This window comes from Salmo salar, chromosome ssa10 (genome assembly GCF_905237065.1).
Source record: "Salmo salar chromosome ssa10, Ssal_v3.1, whole genome shotgun sequence".
Taxonomy (NCBI): domain Eukaryota; kingdom Metazoa; phylum Chordata; class Actinopteri; order Salmoniformes; family Salmonidae; genus Salmo; species Salmo salar.
This window is the reverse complement of record NC_059451.1, coordinates 82,011,457-82,029,108: the sequence shown is the minus strand read 5'-3', so window position 1 is coordinate 82,029,108 and position 17,652 is coordinate 82,011,457. Positions and strand designations below refer to the sequence as shown.

General features: G+C 45.7%; 1 protein-coding gene across 2 annotated transcripts in view; it reads right to left on the bottom strand.

The window, feature by feature from the left end:
• Positions 1-1,762: 1,762 nt before the first annotated feature.
• The window catches only part of LOC106560968 (A disintegrin and metalloproteinase with thrombospondin motifs 20), a 133,892-nt gene continuing 118,002 nt past the window's right edge, over positions 1,763-17,652 (bottom strand). For both annotated transcript variants that reach the window (XM_014124457.2, XM_014124458.2), the window contains 10 exons: positions 15,726-15,899; positions 13,847-14,017; positions 13,354-13,560; positions 13,033-13,162; positions 10,423-10,517; positions 10,236-10,330; positions 6,459-6,592; positions 5,098-5,189; positions 4,592-4,696; positions 1,763-4,383 (listed from right to left, as the gene is read on the bottom strand). In XM_014124457.2, coding sequence (XP_013979932.1) covers positions 4,294-4,383; positions 4,592-4,696; positions 5,098-5,189; positions 6,459-6,592; positions 10,236-10,330; positions 10,423-10,517; positions 13,033-13,162; positions 13,354-13,560; positions 13,847-14,017; positions 15,726-15,899 — 1,293 coding nt within the window. In that variant the 3' untranslated portion in view covers positions 1,763-4,293. The remainder of the gene's footprint in view (positions 4,384-4,591; positions 4,697-5,097; positions 5,190-6,458; positions 6,593-10,235; positions 10,331-10,422; positions 10,518-13,032; positions 13,163-13,353; positions 13,561-13,846; positions 14,018-15,725; positions 15,900-17,652) is intronic.

Here is a 17,652-nt window from a genome sequence, read left to right as displayed (position 1 = left end):
TCCTCTGTCACTTCTATGTAGTTGTTTCTGAGGGTTCGCTATCATTAGTGGATCATATTAGGCTAACGTTGTGCAATAATTTGGGACTTGTAGTCTATTTGAATCATTATGGAACTCAGACCTTGAGCCTGGCGCATGGTTCAGTTGTCATACTTTTCCATAATTAGTGAGGATTAGGGTAGATTTATATGGCTATTGTTCATCCCTTATTGGTCACTTTTTTCCACCTTCTAACATTTCCTGGATTGCACTTGAATATGACAACTTTCAGCATGAATCAAACCACTGTATTTTTGATTCATCAATATATTTTGTGCGTAAAGCCTCTCCAAACCAGTTAGTTTTTTTATGATTCATACATACTTTCCTAACCCAAAAATGTGCCTAAATAATCTACAAGATCAGAGTATTTTTAAATCTACCAGTTGGTGCTGAAACAGAGACAAATACGCATATATTTAGATGTCTTTCTTTCATTGATCCCTATATTCTGAACCGTTCTCTCAGTGTATTCTAGTCTGATGACAAAATTCTAATCAAAGGTAGGCCTAGACCATATTTTAAGGGATGGCTTAAGATAAATGTACTGAAAACCCTATTGAATGAAAATTCCATGAGACAATCTGGGTTTTCAGCGGTTTAATTCAATGTATTCAGCGCCCACAAGGGAACCACGCCTGCAAAGCCTGTTATGCACCTACATAAGGTGTCTGAATACCAACTACTGAGAAGTGCATAGGAAAGGTGTGGGTAGTTAAGCCGTACATTTCTTAAGTCTGAATCGGGCCCATAGTGTATGCCATATATATATCATTGGTTAGAAGTGATGTGGTAATGGAATGCAGAGTGGAGCAACTAGCTGAGCAACTAGCAGAGTGGAGCAACTTCCTTTAAGTATTATGTTTTTCATGTTTAACATCAATCATTAGTTGCTTTTATGAGGATCCTCTGTGCTGGTCTATGTTTCTCAACACATTCATTAGGGATGTCTGGTTTCTCTGAGCATAGAACAGAGGATCCCAGCACATCTAATCTGACTTCTCTCTCTTTAGCCAGAAGACTCAATGTGGACTTCAGCACAGCTTGGCTTCCCTGGAAAACTGCTTTCGGGGAGTTCTTGTTGTGATACAACCCTTCTTCCAAATCATTAGATTAACTTTTTGGGGAACCAAACTTTTTTTTAATTTTCCTTCTCCACTCTACTGGCACAGAATCAAAGAAGTTCTTTAGGGATTACGGTATCTGGTTTTATTTAATGTACAAAGCTGAGCCTGCCTCATACATAAACAGCTCTTCTCACTAAAGTACCTGTGCCTTCATTATCAAGTCATTTTCAGTGACATAATTATTTGGAACTTTGCTTTTTGCTTTTTTAGTCAGGTTTTCAAAGAGAATTGGAGAACTGACCTCACTTTTTGATTTGACATATGGATTTGGTGACTCATTGATAAGTTGACAGCCCAAGCTGTAGGGTTCAACACTGAGTGTGCCTGGTGTAGTGAGAAACTACAGCCAAAGTATTTGAGTGAAATTGAACTCAAGTCATGTTTTGGAAATGCAACCTGCACAAATAAGTGAATCCACATGGACCCACAAGCCAGCTAACACAGCCAACTAACTAGCTCTGACCCTCTGCCATCCATGTTTAACCGAAGGCCACCTCTGTTGAAGAACGCACCAGCATTGGTCTGTTAACCATTCACTCTGTATGAAGCAAGACAAAAGCATTGTAATATGGAAGCATTCAACACACGGAAATCAATTGAAAAGCATTAAAATATTTTATTATTTCTCATTTTACAGTATTAGTAAAGTAGCAAGACCTACGATGTTGATACAATTACAATTAGTGACCATAGCACCAGGATCATTCCATTTTATATAACCGACATACACACTGTAAGTACATATGATTCTTAAAATCATCTTTGGATAATACATAGCAAACAAGCATCTTGTTCAATTCAGTACCAATTCCCATTACATTCAAAACACAGCACGAATATTAAAAAATAAACATACATCATAAGTTACAAATCTTAACTATTATTTTTTTTTAAAGAAACAAACAGGATTACTTTTCTACAAAATTTATGGCACATAGTGCATCAAGTATTCTTTCAATTTCTGATACAGACCTCGTCATAGTATAATTGCCTATCAAACAAGAATGATAGCCAAAGGTTTTCTAGCTGCTCGTTGACTTTTGTAAGGGGTTTTCTACCTACCATTTCTTAAATCAAAAGTAGCTGCATTGTCTGACAAAAGTTCTAATCTGCATCTATGAAACTTTGGTTAAAGCTTAACATCGGAGTACCAGCATGGCAGGGTTGCCAAATCTGCCCAGTTATAGTGGTGAAAAAGAGTTCCATTTACCTAAATGATGATAGGGCTACTTCAGGCAGGTTCCCTCATGTAGTTCAGCATATCTGGCAACCCTCCAGGTTGGTCTTAAGCTACATTAATAAAAAGACCATGACATGTTCTGCAAAGCATTGTTGGCATTATTCTGTAGTAGTACATTTACACTAGGCATGAAGCTAATGGCAGTTCGAATGCCAACAGTGAGTTCCCTCAAGATTAGTGGTGATGTCAGTGCTTTTAAAGCACCATTCAAAGAGCCTCTTTCAGGTTAGTAGTTACTCACCCTACACACTGTAATACCTTTTCAGCAACAAACAGTAAACCAAACAATAACGTCCCAGCTTTTAGTATTCATTGTAGTACAAAAACATGTATCTATGTATCATTACAGTATAAATATGGTCAAACAAATATCTGACGATATAATGAAATACATCTCATGAGTATGGATGCTTGTGAGAGGTAGGGTCGCATGCACCTATAGGACCTAGAAGAGACATGTTCTGGAAAACAATGTCACAAGTGAACTAAGCCAAACTAGTTACTGACTGGAGATGAGAGCTTGGCCTTGACTTTCCACCTCTTAAATGATGTAGACAACAGTTACCACCATATGAATTCATTTAAATATATAAACAAACTGTTTTCCAGGGACAAACAACCAATCTTTTTCCCCAGACCACATCACCAATGAGTTAGTGTCTATTGGTTGTCTCTCTATGACCTGCTAGAGATATCATTCTAATCACAGTGTCAGTCAGTAGTCAGTAACATTGGGTTCTGAACAGTGTCACTGTAACCTTTGACCTCTGAGATAAGGCAAGTCTGGGTGACCATTAGTAGAAGAATGCACAACAACAGTAGTACACAAACCCTAGCCAACTAATTGGTGAACAAATATTTCCCAAAAAACGATGTCTGGACGTATCTTCTGATCTGTAGCTTTCTTCTTCCTATCATTTTGGATTCATTCTAATCACAACAAAAACAGCCTTTTGGCAGGAATGCGTAATAACCCACGTGTCATGACACTATTAGCGAATACAATTCAAATATTTAGCGAGATGCTCCATTTTAAGAACAAAAAGTTTCCTCGCTGACAGTATAAAAATACGTTGTGCCAGTTCTATAATGACTATTTCCTGTTTCTTTTGAGTGCCATAAGAAAATGGTCCCTTAGTGAGATGAGGAAGATCTCACTTCCAACCATGAGAGGATTCTTCCCTAAGCTCTGTACTATGCAGTGGCTACCTCAGTGTTGCAACTTCCGACCAGAAATATGATTGTGTCCCTTTGAGACTGTACAATGCTGGAATATGTGAGAGTGTTTGAAAAATTCTGCTTTTCATATTCCAATGCAGATTGGTCACCACTACAATTACTAACACTAGCGAGGATGGACATAATAAGGTTGTCTTGTCTTCTTTTAAAGGACCCTGCATAGCTAGCGGTGTGTACACTGAGTGTACAAAACATTAAGAACACCTGCTCTTTTCATGACAGACTGACCAGGTGAATCCAGGGGAAAGCTATGATCCCTTATTGATGTCACTTGTTAAATCCACTTCAATCAGTGTAGATGAAGGGAAGGAGACAGGTTCAAGAATGATTTTTGACACTTGAGACAATTGAGACATGGATTGTGTATGTGTGCCATTCAGATGGAGAATGGGCAAGACAGAATATTTACAGGGTAGGTGCCAGGCGCACTGGTTTGTGGGGGGCAACTCAATAATAGGAAGGTGTTCCTAATGTTTGGTCTACTCAGTGACATTCTTTGAGCTGTCCCTATGTTGTAGCTGCCGGGTGGGGAGGAAGGGGTGATGAAGGGAGGAGTTAGTGGCCACATTCACAAATGAAGTGCATTGGATCCCCGGAAGCTCTGGTCTGGTGTCTGTTTCACTGTCTGGTCTGACGTTGCTCCGACCCTTACTGGACCTGAACCAGCAGGCCGTTGTGAGGCTGGGGAATGCACTTCCCACAAAAGCCACCACAGCGACCGTAGATTCTTGCCCCGTCCTACAGACAGAGAGGGAGAAATGAGAACGGAATGGAGTGGAACAGGACAAAAATCAACTTTCCATAGAGAATGAGGATTTTATTAATGCCTCTAGAAATTCCTCTTGAATGAATCAGATTTGAAAATACAACAAGTGACAATTCAGACAATAGGAGGGTTTATAGTACAGTCATTCAGAACACCCAGAATTTCTAGAGTCCTCCTTACCTCTGATCTGTGGACTTTGACAGAGACATAGTTGCCCTGTGAGGTCCACTTGGTTGCCTCAGCCACCTTCAGACCAGTCCCTATGAGGTTGATGCTAAACTGGCCCTGCGGAAGCACACCAGAGTGATTACAATAGACCAACATACTGAAACTGTTTTAAGTGGACCTGATCAGGAATCAAATACATTCAATTAGGCTGTATCTAATTTCCATTCCGGTGACTGACAACTAAAGCACCACGGTACAGTGGGCAGACACACTGAGCTCCACTGGACGGTTAAATGTGATTCTGTGGTTACTACCCTGGTGGAAACTGGGAAAACGTACGACTTCACGCTTCTCTCCAGTTAACCGACTGGACGGGTCAGGTCAGTAAAACCCAGTCAGACAGAACTGAATTTCAACACTCGCCCAGCAAAGGTTGGCTCAAGGCCCCCATCAAGACATACAGGCATACAGATTATAGCCTGTCATTTATAGACTCACAAATGGTCTGTGTTTCATACCTGAGGACACTTGGCAGCGCTGTAACAGTCTCCCGCCGTGGCGAACGGGACGGGACGGCCAAGCAGGGTCTGAGAGAACCGCAGGTCTGTGGCTGGTACACAACACAGAGACACAGAGCATATGAAGGTTACAGTCAATACACAGACACATGAGTTGCTGTAGGAGACGAGGGGCTCTAAACAACTACCTTGGCCTCAGGCTTAACGACATGACATTTAAGATGATCTTAGTTCCTCTGTTTTTACGGCTTCGTCACGCATGGTGACCATGACCAGTGCGCTCCCTCCCTCCCCGTCTCCCTTCCTCTCTCTCTCTTTCCTTCCTTCCCTCTCCCTCCCCGTCTCTCCTTCCTTCCTTCCTTCCTTCCTTCCTTCCTTCCTTCCTTCCTTCCTTCCTTCCTTCCTTCCTTCCTTCCTTCCTTCCTTCCTTCCTTCCTTCCTTCCTTCCTTCCTTCCTTCCTTCCTTCCTTCCTCTCTCTTTCCTTCCTTCCCTCTCTTTCCTTCCCTCTCCCTCCCTGTCTCTCTCTCTCTCTCTCTCTCTCTCGCTCTGTAAAGTTAATGAGAAACACATTGCACAGCGAGAGCAGCTCATAATCTAAGTCATTATTCTTTATTTTTGATTTTTTTTAAGAGTCAAGCCCAAATGAGTTCCTTGCAGTGGGAGGGCCTGGCTTGGTGGGAACATGTGCTGTCAGGACCAGAGTAGACAGGGAATGGGATGGGATGGGAAGATGACTGCATGGGTTCTGTGAAGTGGTGGAGTGGAGTGGTGGGCTCCCTCCTCCTAGCTGCACACACATATAATTACCACATATCCTGACCACGCCACATGTGCACTGATCTAAGGCATGCTCAGGGACAACAGGAGAGGTTGGGCTGGACGTCGTAATGGGCAGAGGATAGGAATATCGCCTGGAGATGTTTTGTGTGTGTGTGTGTGTGTGTGTGTGTGTGTGTGTGTGTGTGTGTGTGTGTGTGTGTGTAAGAGAGAGAGAGTATGTGTGACTCCCGATGTGTGTGTCAGAAAACACAATCGATTTTGTGTGTGTGTACGAGCATTTGTGTGTTTGTGAGTATGCCTGCGTGTAACCATGTGTCTGTGAGTGTGTGTCTCAGAGGGGACCGTGCTGCTTTGACTCTATCCCAGTGACGTGACCAAGGCCCGTTGAAAGGCGATTATCGCGATTTCTGTGAGGAGTATGGCGAAAGGTGTTGAAAATTGCATTCGGTGAGCAATTCCCTCTTAGCAAGACGTTATTTAGTGCTGTGGGTAAGAGGAGTGGGGTGTGTGCAGGGGTAAAACATGGATGTGTGGTCTCATTACAGTAGAGTGGTCAGGCAATCACATGGTCTTTACTCACTCATTATCCTCAGGGAGCTGATGTCCAGACGGACCTTGTGGAAGAGAGTGTATCCCGCTGCAGAGTAATCGTTCCTGCAGTCACAGTCCTGCCTTCTGCTGCCATTATACGGGCACTCAAAAGGGTTCAGCAACCTAGACATGAAAAATAATGTTACAGATAAGGTACATTCCTTATATGGAAAATACAGTACATTCTGACCGTAAACAGAACATGTTGCCAGGCTGTATTACAACCGGCCGTGATGGGGAGTCCCATAGGGCGGCGCACAATTGGCCCAGCGTCGTCCGGGGTAGACCGTCAACGTAATTAAGAATTTGTTCTTAACTGACTTGCATATACATATATATTTTTAAAACATTTTCTTTTACCTTTATTTAACTAGGCAAGTCAGTTAAGAAGAAAAAGGATATCAAAGTGAAACAGTTCTCTAAAGACACAGGAGACAATAATACAAGAAACAACACTTCTGTAGCTTGTCAACTATGTGTCTGTCTATCCCTGTTCTCTCCTCTCTGCACAGGCCATACAAACGCTTCACACCGCGTGGCCGCTGCCACTCTAACCTGGTGGTCCCAGCGCGCACGACCCACGTGGAGTTCCAGGTCTCCGGCAGCCTCTGGAACTGCCGGTCTGCAGCCAACAAGGCTGAGTTCATCTCAGCCTATGCTACCCTCCAGTCCCTAGACTTCCTGGCGCTGACGGAAACATGGATTACCACAGATAACACTGCTACTCCTACTGCTCTCTCTTCGTCTGCCCACGTGTTCTCGCATACCCCTAGAGCATCGAGCCAGCGGGGTGGTGGCACTGGAATCCTCATCTCTCCCAAGTGGACATTCTCTCTTTCTCCCCTGACCCATCTGTCTATCTCCTCATTTGAATTCCATGCTGTCACAGTTACCAGCCCTTTCAAGCTTAACATCCTTATCATTTATCGCCCTCCAGGTTCCCTTGGAGAGTTCATCAATGAGCTTGACGCCTTGATAAGTTCCTTTCCTGAGGATGGCTCACCTCTCACAGTTCTGGGTGACTTTAACCTCCCCACGTCTACCTTTGACTCATTCCTCTCTGCCTCCTTCTTTCCACTCCTCTCCTCTTTTGACCTCACCCTCTCACCTTCCCCCCCTACTCACAAGGCAGGCAATACGCTTGACCTCATCTTTACTAGATGCTGTTCTTCCACTAATCTCATTGCAACTCCCCTCCAAATCTCCGACCACTACCTTGTATCCTTTTCCCTCTTGCTCTCATCCAACACTTCTCACTCTGCCCCTACTCGGATGGTATTGCGCCGTCCCAACCTTCGCTCTCTCTCTCCCGCTACTCTCTCCTCTTCCATCCTATCATCTCTTCCCTCTGCTCAAACCTTCTCCAACCTATCTCCTGATTCTGCCTCCTCAACCCTCCTCTCCTCCCTTTCTGCATCCTTTGATTTTCTCTGTCCCCTATCCTCCAGGCCGGCTCGGTCCTCCCCTCCTGCTCCGTGGCTCGACGACTCACTCACGAGCTCACAGAACAAGGCTCCGGGCAGCCGAGCGGAAATGGAGGAAAACTCGCCTCCCCTGCGGACCTGGCATCCTTTCACTCACTCCTCTCTACATTCTCCTCTTCTGTCTCTGCTGCTAAAGCCACTTTCTACCACTCTAAATTCCAAGCATCTGCCTCTAACCCTAGGAAGCTCTTTGCTACCTTCTCCTCCCTCCTGAATCCTCCTCCCCCTCCCCCCCTCCTCCCTCTCTGCGGATGACTTCGTCAACAATTTTGAAAAGAAGGTTGACGATATCCGATCCTCGTTTGCTAAGTCAAACGACGCCGCTGGTCCTGCTCACACTGCCCTACCCTGTGCTTTGACGTCTTTCTCCCCTCTCTCTCCAGATGAAATCTCGCGTCTTGTGACGGCCGGCCGCCCAACAACCTGCCCACTTGACCCTATCCCCTCCTCTCTTCTCCAGACCATTTCCGGAGACCTTCTCCCCTTCCTCACCTCGCTCATCAACTCATCCTTGACCGCTGGCTACGTCCCTTCCATCTTCAAGAGAGCGAGAGTTGCACCCCTTCTGAAAAAACCTACACTCGATCCCTCCGATGTCAACAACTACAGACCAGTATCCCTTCTTTCTTTTCTCTCCAAAACTCTTGAACGTGCCGTCCTTGGCCAGCTCTCCTGCTATCTCTCTCAGAATGACCTTCTTGATCCTAATCAGTCAGGTTTCAAGACTGGGCATTCAACTGAGACTGCTCTTCTCTGTGTCACGGAGGCTCTCCGCACTGCTAAAGCTAACTCTCTCTCCTCTGCTCTCATCCTTCTAGACCTATCTGCTGCCTTTGATACTGTGAACCATCAGATCCTCCTCTCCACCCTCTCCGAGTTGGGCATCTCCGGCGCGGCCCATGCTTGGATTGCGTCCTACCTGACAGGTCGCTCCTACCAGGTGGCGTGGCGAGAATCTGTCTCCGCACCATGCGCTCTCACCACTGGTGTCCCCCAGGGCTCTGTTCTAGGCCCTCTCCTATTCTCGCTATACACCAAGTCACTTGGCTCTGTCATATCCTCACATGGTCTCTCCTATCATTGCTATGCAGACGACACACAATTAATCTTCTCCTTTCCCCCTACTGATAACCAGGCGGCAAATCGCATCTCTGCATGTCTGTCAGACATATCAGTGTGGATGACGGATCACCAGCTCAAGCTGAACCTCGGCAAGACGGAGCTGCTCTTCCTCCCGGGGAAGGACTGCCCGTTCCATGATCTCGCCATCACGGTTGACAACTCCCTTGTGTCCTCCTCCCAGAGTGCTAAGAACCTTGGCGTGATCCTGGACAACACCCTGTCGTTCTCCACTAACATCAAGGCGGTGACCCGATCCTGTAGGTTCATGCTCTACAACATTCGCAGAGTACGACCCTGCCTCACACACGAAGCGGCGCAGGTCCTAATCCAGGCACTTGTCATCTCCCGTCTGGATTACTGCAACTCGCTGTTGGCTGGGCTCCCTGCCTGTGCCATTAAACCCCTACAACTCATCCAGAACGCCGCAGCCCGTCTGGTGTTCAACCTTCCCAAGTTCTCTCACGTCACCCCGCTCCTCCGCTCTCTCCACTGGCTTCCAGTTGAAGCTCGCATCCGCTACAAGACCATGGTGATTGCCTACGGAGCTGTGAAGGGAACGGCACCTCCATACCTTCAGGCTCTGATCAGGCCCTACACCCAAACAAGGGCACTGCGTTCATCCACCACTGGCCTGCTGGCCCCCCTACCTCTGAGGAAGCACAGTTCCCGCTCAGCCCAGTCAAAACTGTTCGCTGCTCTGGCACCCCAATGGTGGAACAAGCTCCCTCACGATGCCAGGACAGCGGAGTCAATCACCACCTTCCGGAAACACCTGAAACCCCACCTCTTTAAGGAATACCTAGGATAGGATAAAGTAATCCTTCTAACCCCCCCCCTTAAAAGATTTAGATGCACTATTGTAAAGTGGTTGTTCCACTGGATATCATAAGGTGAATGCACCATTTTGTAAGTCGCTCTGGATAAGAGCGTCTGCTAAATGACTTAAATGTAAATGTAAATGTAAGTTAAGAACAAATTCTTATTTACAATGACGGCCTACACCGGGTTGAACCCACGGGGTTGTGGGTTCAATTCCCTTGGTCGACGGGTATGAGAAAATGTATGCACTCACTACTGTAAGTTTCTGTGGGAAGGAGCGTCCGCTAAGTTACTCAAATGCAAATTGTTGCAGGAGAATAATCTGATTTCAACAAGCACACCTGTATCCATAGACCTCTGAGTAGTTGTCTGTCTGACCACTCCGCAGTGTAATGTATTCTTTAGGGAAATGAGTCTGCATCTCAGCACAGAAGATCTAGGAGGAAACAAACATCGAGACAACAGATGATGAGGATGTGGCTGAATGAGGAAGTGATAGGAAGTTATTTTGACAGAGCACACACACACCTGCAGTATCCTGGACTTGACCTTCAGGTAGAACTCCCCATCCATCCTCACTCCCTGTCTCATCTGGACCTCTCTGCAGGACATGAACAGCTGACCTGTGATCAGGAAAAAGAAGAAGCACCTTTGGTTTTACAGTATTATAGGGGATGGTGCTGGATTGTAACGTAGGTCAATTTGAACATAACAGGATACTTAACACGGAAATTAAAATGACCTACCATGAAAAACAAAGTTAAAAAGTACCGGTATTAGAAGGTTATTTTAACTAATCATTTAACATACATTACCGTTCAAAAGTTTGCGGTCACTTAGACATTTCCTTGTTTTTGAAAGAAAAGCAATTTTTTTTGTCCATTAAAATAACACTACTCCCTACAAAGCATTGCACGAGATCTTCAGTTTCTTGACAATTTTCTCAGAACAAGAATAGACTGACGAGTTTCAGAAGAAAGTTCTTTGTTTCTGGCCATTTTGAGCGTGTAATCGAACACACAAATGCTGATGCTCCAGATACTCAACTAGTCTAAAGAATGACAGTTTTATTGCTTCTTTAACCAGCATTACAGTTTTCAGCTGTGCTAACATAATTGCAAAATGATTTTCTAATGATCAATTAGCCTTTTAAAATGATAAACTTGGATTAGCTAACACAAGGTGCCATTGGAACACAGGAGTGATGGTTTCTGATAATGGGCCTCTGTACACCTATGTACATTCAAAATCAGCCGTTTCCAGCTACAATAGTCATTTACAACATTAACAATGTCTACACTGTATTTCTGATCAATTTGATGTTACTTTAACGGACAGAAAAATGTGTTTTTCTTTCAAAAACAAGGACATTTCTAAGTGTCCGCAAACTTTTGAACGGTAGTGTAGATGTAGCGTATAATGGAAGAGTCCCCTTGGTGCTACAGTAGACTTCACATAGGTCAGTAGATGAACGTGTTCCACAAAACGTTAGAAGCATTCCAATAAATAAACAGCAGGAAAAACGCTACGAAAATGATTTGTATCTGGCCAAGGTGTGAGTAGGAGTTCAACACTGGGGGGCCTTGTTAAAAACATCTCTCTTTGTTTACATTCCCCCCACAGTTGTTCCTGTGCGGTTGGAGGCCAGATATTTCTTATTAGCTGATAGTATTAATACTTTACTGGTGAACCGGCTGTCAACCAAGCATTTTCACTTCGCCCGATGCCTGACTTGGCAAGAGACTTAACGGCAGAATGCTCCACAGTGAGGCCGTGTCTAAACATCTGAGATGTGGGGAATGAACCTGCAAACCTGGAGCCGACTCAGCTAACACACAGCCAGGGTCGGGATTGAAGGTCTCCCCCAGCCTCTGCCCCGGACCCAGTCTCGGATCCAGACCCAATCTCAGACTCAACTCCAGTCTTAACCCCAACCGTAGCACACTGCAAGCTGTCTGTCACCAACTCACTATTTATTGTTTCAGAAATCAATTTCTCCGAGAGAGGCGTAAAGTCAAGGTTAATGTAAAGTGTTAAAATAAAGAAACAAGTTGACATTCTATAAATACTATCAGCCAAATCACGATGGCAGTAGGCTGCTATATACAGCACAGTCTATTTAATACTATTACTATACACATTCCTGTTTGGCAATAAGCACGGCATGGATCAGAAAAGTTGGCAAGGAAAGCACATCTAAGTTTTAGGCCTAAGACTTCAGGGAGAGGCTGTGTAGAAATAGTGGAGATGAGTAGCAGAGAAGCTGTGTAGAAATAGTGGAGATGAGTAGTAGAGAGGCTGTGTAGAAATAGTGGAGATGAGTAGTAGAGAGGCTGTGTAGAAATAGTGGAGATAAGTAGCAGAGAGGTTGAGTAGAAATAGTGGAGATGAGTAGTAGAGAGGCTGTGTAGAAATAGTGGAGATGAGTACCAGAGAGGCTGTGTAGAAATAGTGGAGATGAGTACCAGAGAGGCTGTGTAGAAATAGTGGAGATGAGTACCAGAGAGGCTGTGTAGAAATAGTGGAGATGAGTAGCAGAGAGGCTGTGTAGAAATAGTGGAGATGAGTAGCAGAGAGGCTGTGTAGAAATAGTGGAGATGAGTAGCAGAGAGGCTGTGTAGAAATAGTGGAGATGAGTAGCAGAGAGGCTGTGTAGAAATAGTGGAGATGAGTAGCAGAGAGGCTGTGTAGAAATAGTGGAGATGAGTAGCAGAGAGGCTGTGTAGAAATAGTGGAGATGAGTACCAGAGAGGCTGTGTAGAAATAGTGGAGATGAGTACCAGAGAGGCTGTGTAGAAATAGTGGAGATGAGTACCAGAGAGGCTGTGTAGAAATAGTGGAGATGAGTAGCAGAGAGGCTGTGTAGAAATAGTGGAGATGAGTATCAGAGAGGCTGTGTAGAAATAGTGGAGATGAGTAGCAGAGAGGCTGTGTAGAAATAGTGGAGATGAGTAGCAGAGAGGCTGTGTAGAAATAGTGGAGATGAGTAGTAGAGAGGCTGTGTAGAAATAGTGGAGATGAGTAGTAGAGAGGCTGTGTAGAAATAGTGGAGATGAGTAGTAGAGAGGCTGTGTAGAAATAGTGGAGATGAGTAGCAGAGAGGCTGTGTACACTAAAAGTAGTATTGTAGAGACTCACACTCTCTCTCTCGGCAGGCGGCCCGTGACTCGGGCCTCTCGGCTGGACGGCAGTGTTTGGACGGTTGGCCTTTAGAGGCCAGACACTCCAACCTGCGCTCCATCACTCCCGCACCACACGTCTGGGAGCACTGAGGAGCACATAAAGGACATCCGTTACATGGAAACTACTGACACACTACACACTCACCGTACAAAACAAAACTCTATCAAGTAACTGTTGTTTCAATACCATGACCTGATACTGTTTACCAACCCCTCTCTCTCTCTCCCCATTCTCTCCATCCCCCTCTTTCTCTCTCTCAAACACACTGAATCACACCTTGCTCCATGGGCCAACTTTCCAGTAGGCAGCTTGTGGGCAGTCCCTAAGGAGGCACTGTCTGGTGCCAGGCGGGTGGGGCTCTGGACAGTGGGGGCGGGACTGTGCAGCGGACTGGGCATCATATGGGTGCAGGGTCTGGGAGGATGGCATCACGGAGCAGGACACTATACGCTGCTGGTAGCCCACTCCACAGCTGGCAGAGCACTGGAAATCACACACAATGGAAATCACACCTTCGCGGATATAGAGACACGTGGAATAACACAACATATCCATTTGTCTTTGACGACCTAGGCTAGTCAAATACTGTTGGTCAATCGTTACATCGAATGACGCAAAGGTAGGCCTATCTAAAGGTATAATAATAATAATAATAATAATACATGGGATTTGAATAGCACTTTTCAAGGACGCAAAGTCGCTTTACAATTATAGAAATGAAAAAGCAACACAGACAGGAGGCAGGGGTTTCCTAAACCAAGGTTCCTACCTGTGACCACTCCCCTGTCATCCACGTGTAGTGGCAGGCTGCTCCGCTGCAGGGCTGGCGCAGGGCAGGGCAAGACGAGGGGTCACAGAGGGCATCCTGGACAGGGGTCAGCCCAGCCCCCACGCACAGAACCTTCCTGTTCCTCATACCCTCTCCACAGGTGACGTTACACTGCGGAGAACAGACAGAGGACGAGAACAATATGAGGGTCAGTCATCATGTCAACATCAGAAGGCATTATACGTAATACAAGTGTAACCTTGTCCCCAGTCTCAACTGCTACCGCATATAGATTCGACATAGAGAGAGAGAGAGAGCCGGCTGGCGGACGAGATTAATACAGTAAAGTGTGGAACAAAGGGTAATGTCTTCAGATTGGCATAGGGGGCAGTGTTGGACCGCTAGCAGCGATATCCCCAGAGAAGTTCTGCCAGGTTTGGTTGTTTCCTTAGCTCTCCAGATGGTCAAACTCCAGAAGAAAACGGTTCTGTCTAAAAAAAAAGACATTCTACACTTTATCCAGGAGAGGAACAGTATGCATGATATGAGATCTCACATTGCTTTCAAGAACAACCCCACAGATAAAGCAAACGGCACGTCATGGGTGGAGACTCGAGTTGGTATTGAGTGAATTCAAATGATGGTTTAGAGAGGTAGTCAATAGCGAAGACAGGTATGCCGATGTGAGAGTAGGCACACTACAGTTTGAATGGCTAAAGCATATGTCCTATGAAATCAAATAAGATATCAGTTTGGTTTGTAAGAATCTGTCATATTCTAAGCCCCAAATGGTTTCTGGGCCAGAATTGTCTGTTTGCTGAGACAGGAGGCTGTAAACGATCAGTGGAATGCACAGAAACACAGGCAGACAGGATCTGAGTGCGTGCAAACATTCCTACACCAGGAAGCAGCACAAAGTCCTTACATGGCGCTCATCTTTTTGTGTCCTGAACTTTGGCGACGGTGTAGGGGGGGGACATGAAAGAAAGAGAGGGGCCAAGGGTAGAAAACACTGAGTTCAAGGGGACTGCTCAGTGCTCACGTCACACAGTGTAGTGCCCCTCGACAAGACAAAAGCTGCAGATCTGATACGGATCAGTGCTTTGAGGTTTGGATGGGATTTATCATAGAGTGATGTTATCATTCAAACCCTCGTGTCTGATGCAGGAGTGCTGAGCTACCTTAGCGACCTCACAAACACAGCTGGTCTGGTCCACTTGCTCCAGTCTAGCGGAAAGAGCTGTGTCCGAGCGCTGCCAATAACAAATCTCCAGTATGATGATTTTATGTCTTTCTCTCGCACACAAACACCGTAACCGCTGTGTTCATTAAACACACATGCTAGCAACTGGAGTCTGCCTCTATTAACAAATGTATGCGAATATAATCAAATGATGAAATCGTATTTAAAAGCACATTGGCTCTCTGAAGTTCTGTCTCGGACATTCAACAAATTCTCTTCTCCTTGTGGGATTTTGGGGAAGCGGTGCATTAGGAGGTTTGGTGTTTTGTGTGCTTGTCCAGTCACCCACAAGACAAACACGTCCAGTGGACAGCCCCACTCCGTCACTGTGCCTCACACATGGCGGCCTTGCCTGGGTATTCTGGGGTGTTTTGGGGGGGGAGTTGGATAGTAAAGAGAGCACGTTGACGGTCGGCTACTGTTCAGACCCTGAACAGGACCCATAGCACATAGGGGTGAATTTAAAGTATGATGGGAGAAAGCCCAAACCTACAATAAGACAGTTATATGGAGGGGCTGGTGACGAGCCCCTGTTTGTGTCAAAGAAGAAGAAGGAAGAAGAAGAGAAAAGGGAAGTGAAATAGAAAGAAGGAGATGGAAAGACAAAGAGAGAGATAGACAGCGGTCAATACTTACATCTTGCCACTCTCCGGCTGCCCAGGTGTAATGGAGACACTCAGTAGCCTGGCAGGGCTGGGCAGTGGCAGGATGGTTGTGGGCACCACACAGCTCTTCTCTCACCCGCCCTGTACCCTTCAGTCTGCAGTACACTTCTCTGTTCTGGACCCCTACTCCACAGGGGACAGAGCACTACAAATACACACAAACACACACGTTAGATTGCCTGGCACGCAACACACACTGACAGAAAGAAGCACACACTATATAAGTCTGTACACAAACTCCTTTAGCAGACACTTTTTATTCCAATGTTTTGGCGATTTTAAACTCAGAGTGAGAGATTTAATCATCTGATTACATTTCCAGCTCAGAGAACCTTTTTTGTCATTCCACTGTTAGTGTCATCAAATCAAATTGTATTCGTCACATGCGCCGAATACAACAGGTGTAGACCTTACAGTAAAATGCTTACTTACGAGCCCTTAACCAACAGTGTAGTTTCAAAATATATGGATAAGAATAAGAGATAAAAGTAACAAGTAATTAAAGAGCAGCAATAAAAAAATAACAATATATACAGGGGGGTGCCGGTACAGAGTCAGTGTGCGGGGGCACCAGTCTACATGTAGGTAGAGTTAGTTAATTAAAGTGACTATGCATAGATGACAACAGAGAGTGGCAGTGGTGTGGAGAGGGGAGGGAGGGGGGGGGCAATAAAAATTGTCTGGGTAGCCATTTGACTAGATGTCCAGGAGTCTTATGGCTTGGGCTGTAGCAACCAGATTTGAAATTAAACCAAAACACATACATTTTCCCATCATGTCCCCTCTCACCCTCTCTGACCGAGACTAAGTGTTACTGTTTTGTAACATAAACTCAGCAAAAAAGAAACGTCCTCTCACTGTCAACTGCGTTTATTTTCAGCAAACTTAACATGTGTAAATATTTGTATAAACATAACAAGAAACAACAACTGAGACATAAACTGAACAAGTTCCCCAGACATGTGACTAACAGAAATGGAATAACGTGTCCCTGAACAAAGGGGGGGTCAAAATCAAAAGTAACAGTCAGTATCTGCTGTGGCCACCAGCTGCATTAAGTACTGAAGTGTATCTCCTCCTCATGGACTGCACCAGATTTTCCAGTTCTTGCTGTGAGATGTTACCCCCCTCTTCCACCAAGGCACCTGCAAGTTCCCGGACATTTCTGGGGGGAATGGCCCTGGCCCTCACCCTCTGATCCAACAGGTCCCAGACATGCTCAATGGGATTAAGATCCGGGCTCTTCGCTGGCCATGGCAGAACACTGACATTCCTGTCTTGCAGGAAATCACACACAGAATGAGCAGTATGGCTGGAGGGTCATGTCAGGAAGAGACTGCAGGAAGGGTACCACATGAGGGAGGAGGATGTCTTCCCTGTAACGCACAGCATTGAGATTGCCTGCAATGACAACAAGCTCAGTCCGATGATGCTGTGACACACTGCCCCAGACCATGACGGACCCTCCACCTCCAAATTGATACCGCTCCAGAGTACAGGACTCGGTGTAACGCTCATTCCTTTGACGATAAACGCGAATCCGACCATCACCTCTGGTGAGACAAAACCGCGACTCGTCAGTGAAGAGCACTTTTTTGCCAGTCCTGTCTGGTCCAGCGACGGTGGGTTTGTGCCCATAGACGACATTGTTGCCGGCGATGTCTGGTGAGGACCTGCCTTACAACAGGCATACAAGCCCTCAGTCCAGCCTCTGTCACCCTATTGCGGACAGTCTGAGCACTGATGGAGGGATTGTGCGTTCCTGGTGTAACTCAGGCAGTTGTTGTTGCCATCCTGTACCTGTCCCGCAAGTGTGATGTTCGGATGTACCGATCCTGTGCAGGTGTTGTTACACGTGGTCTGCCACTGAGAGGATGATCAACTGTCCGTCCTGTCTC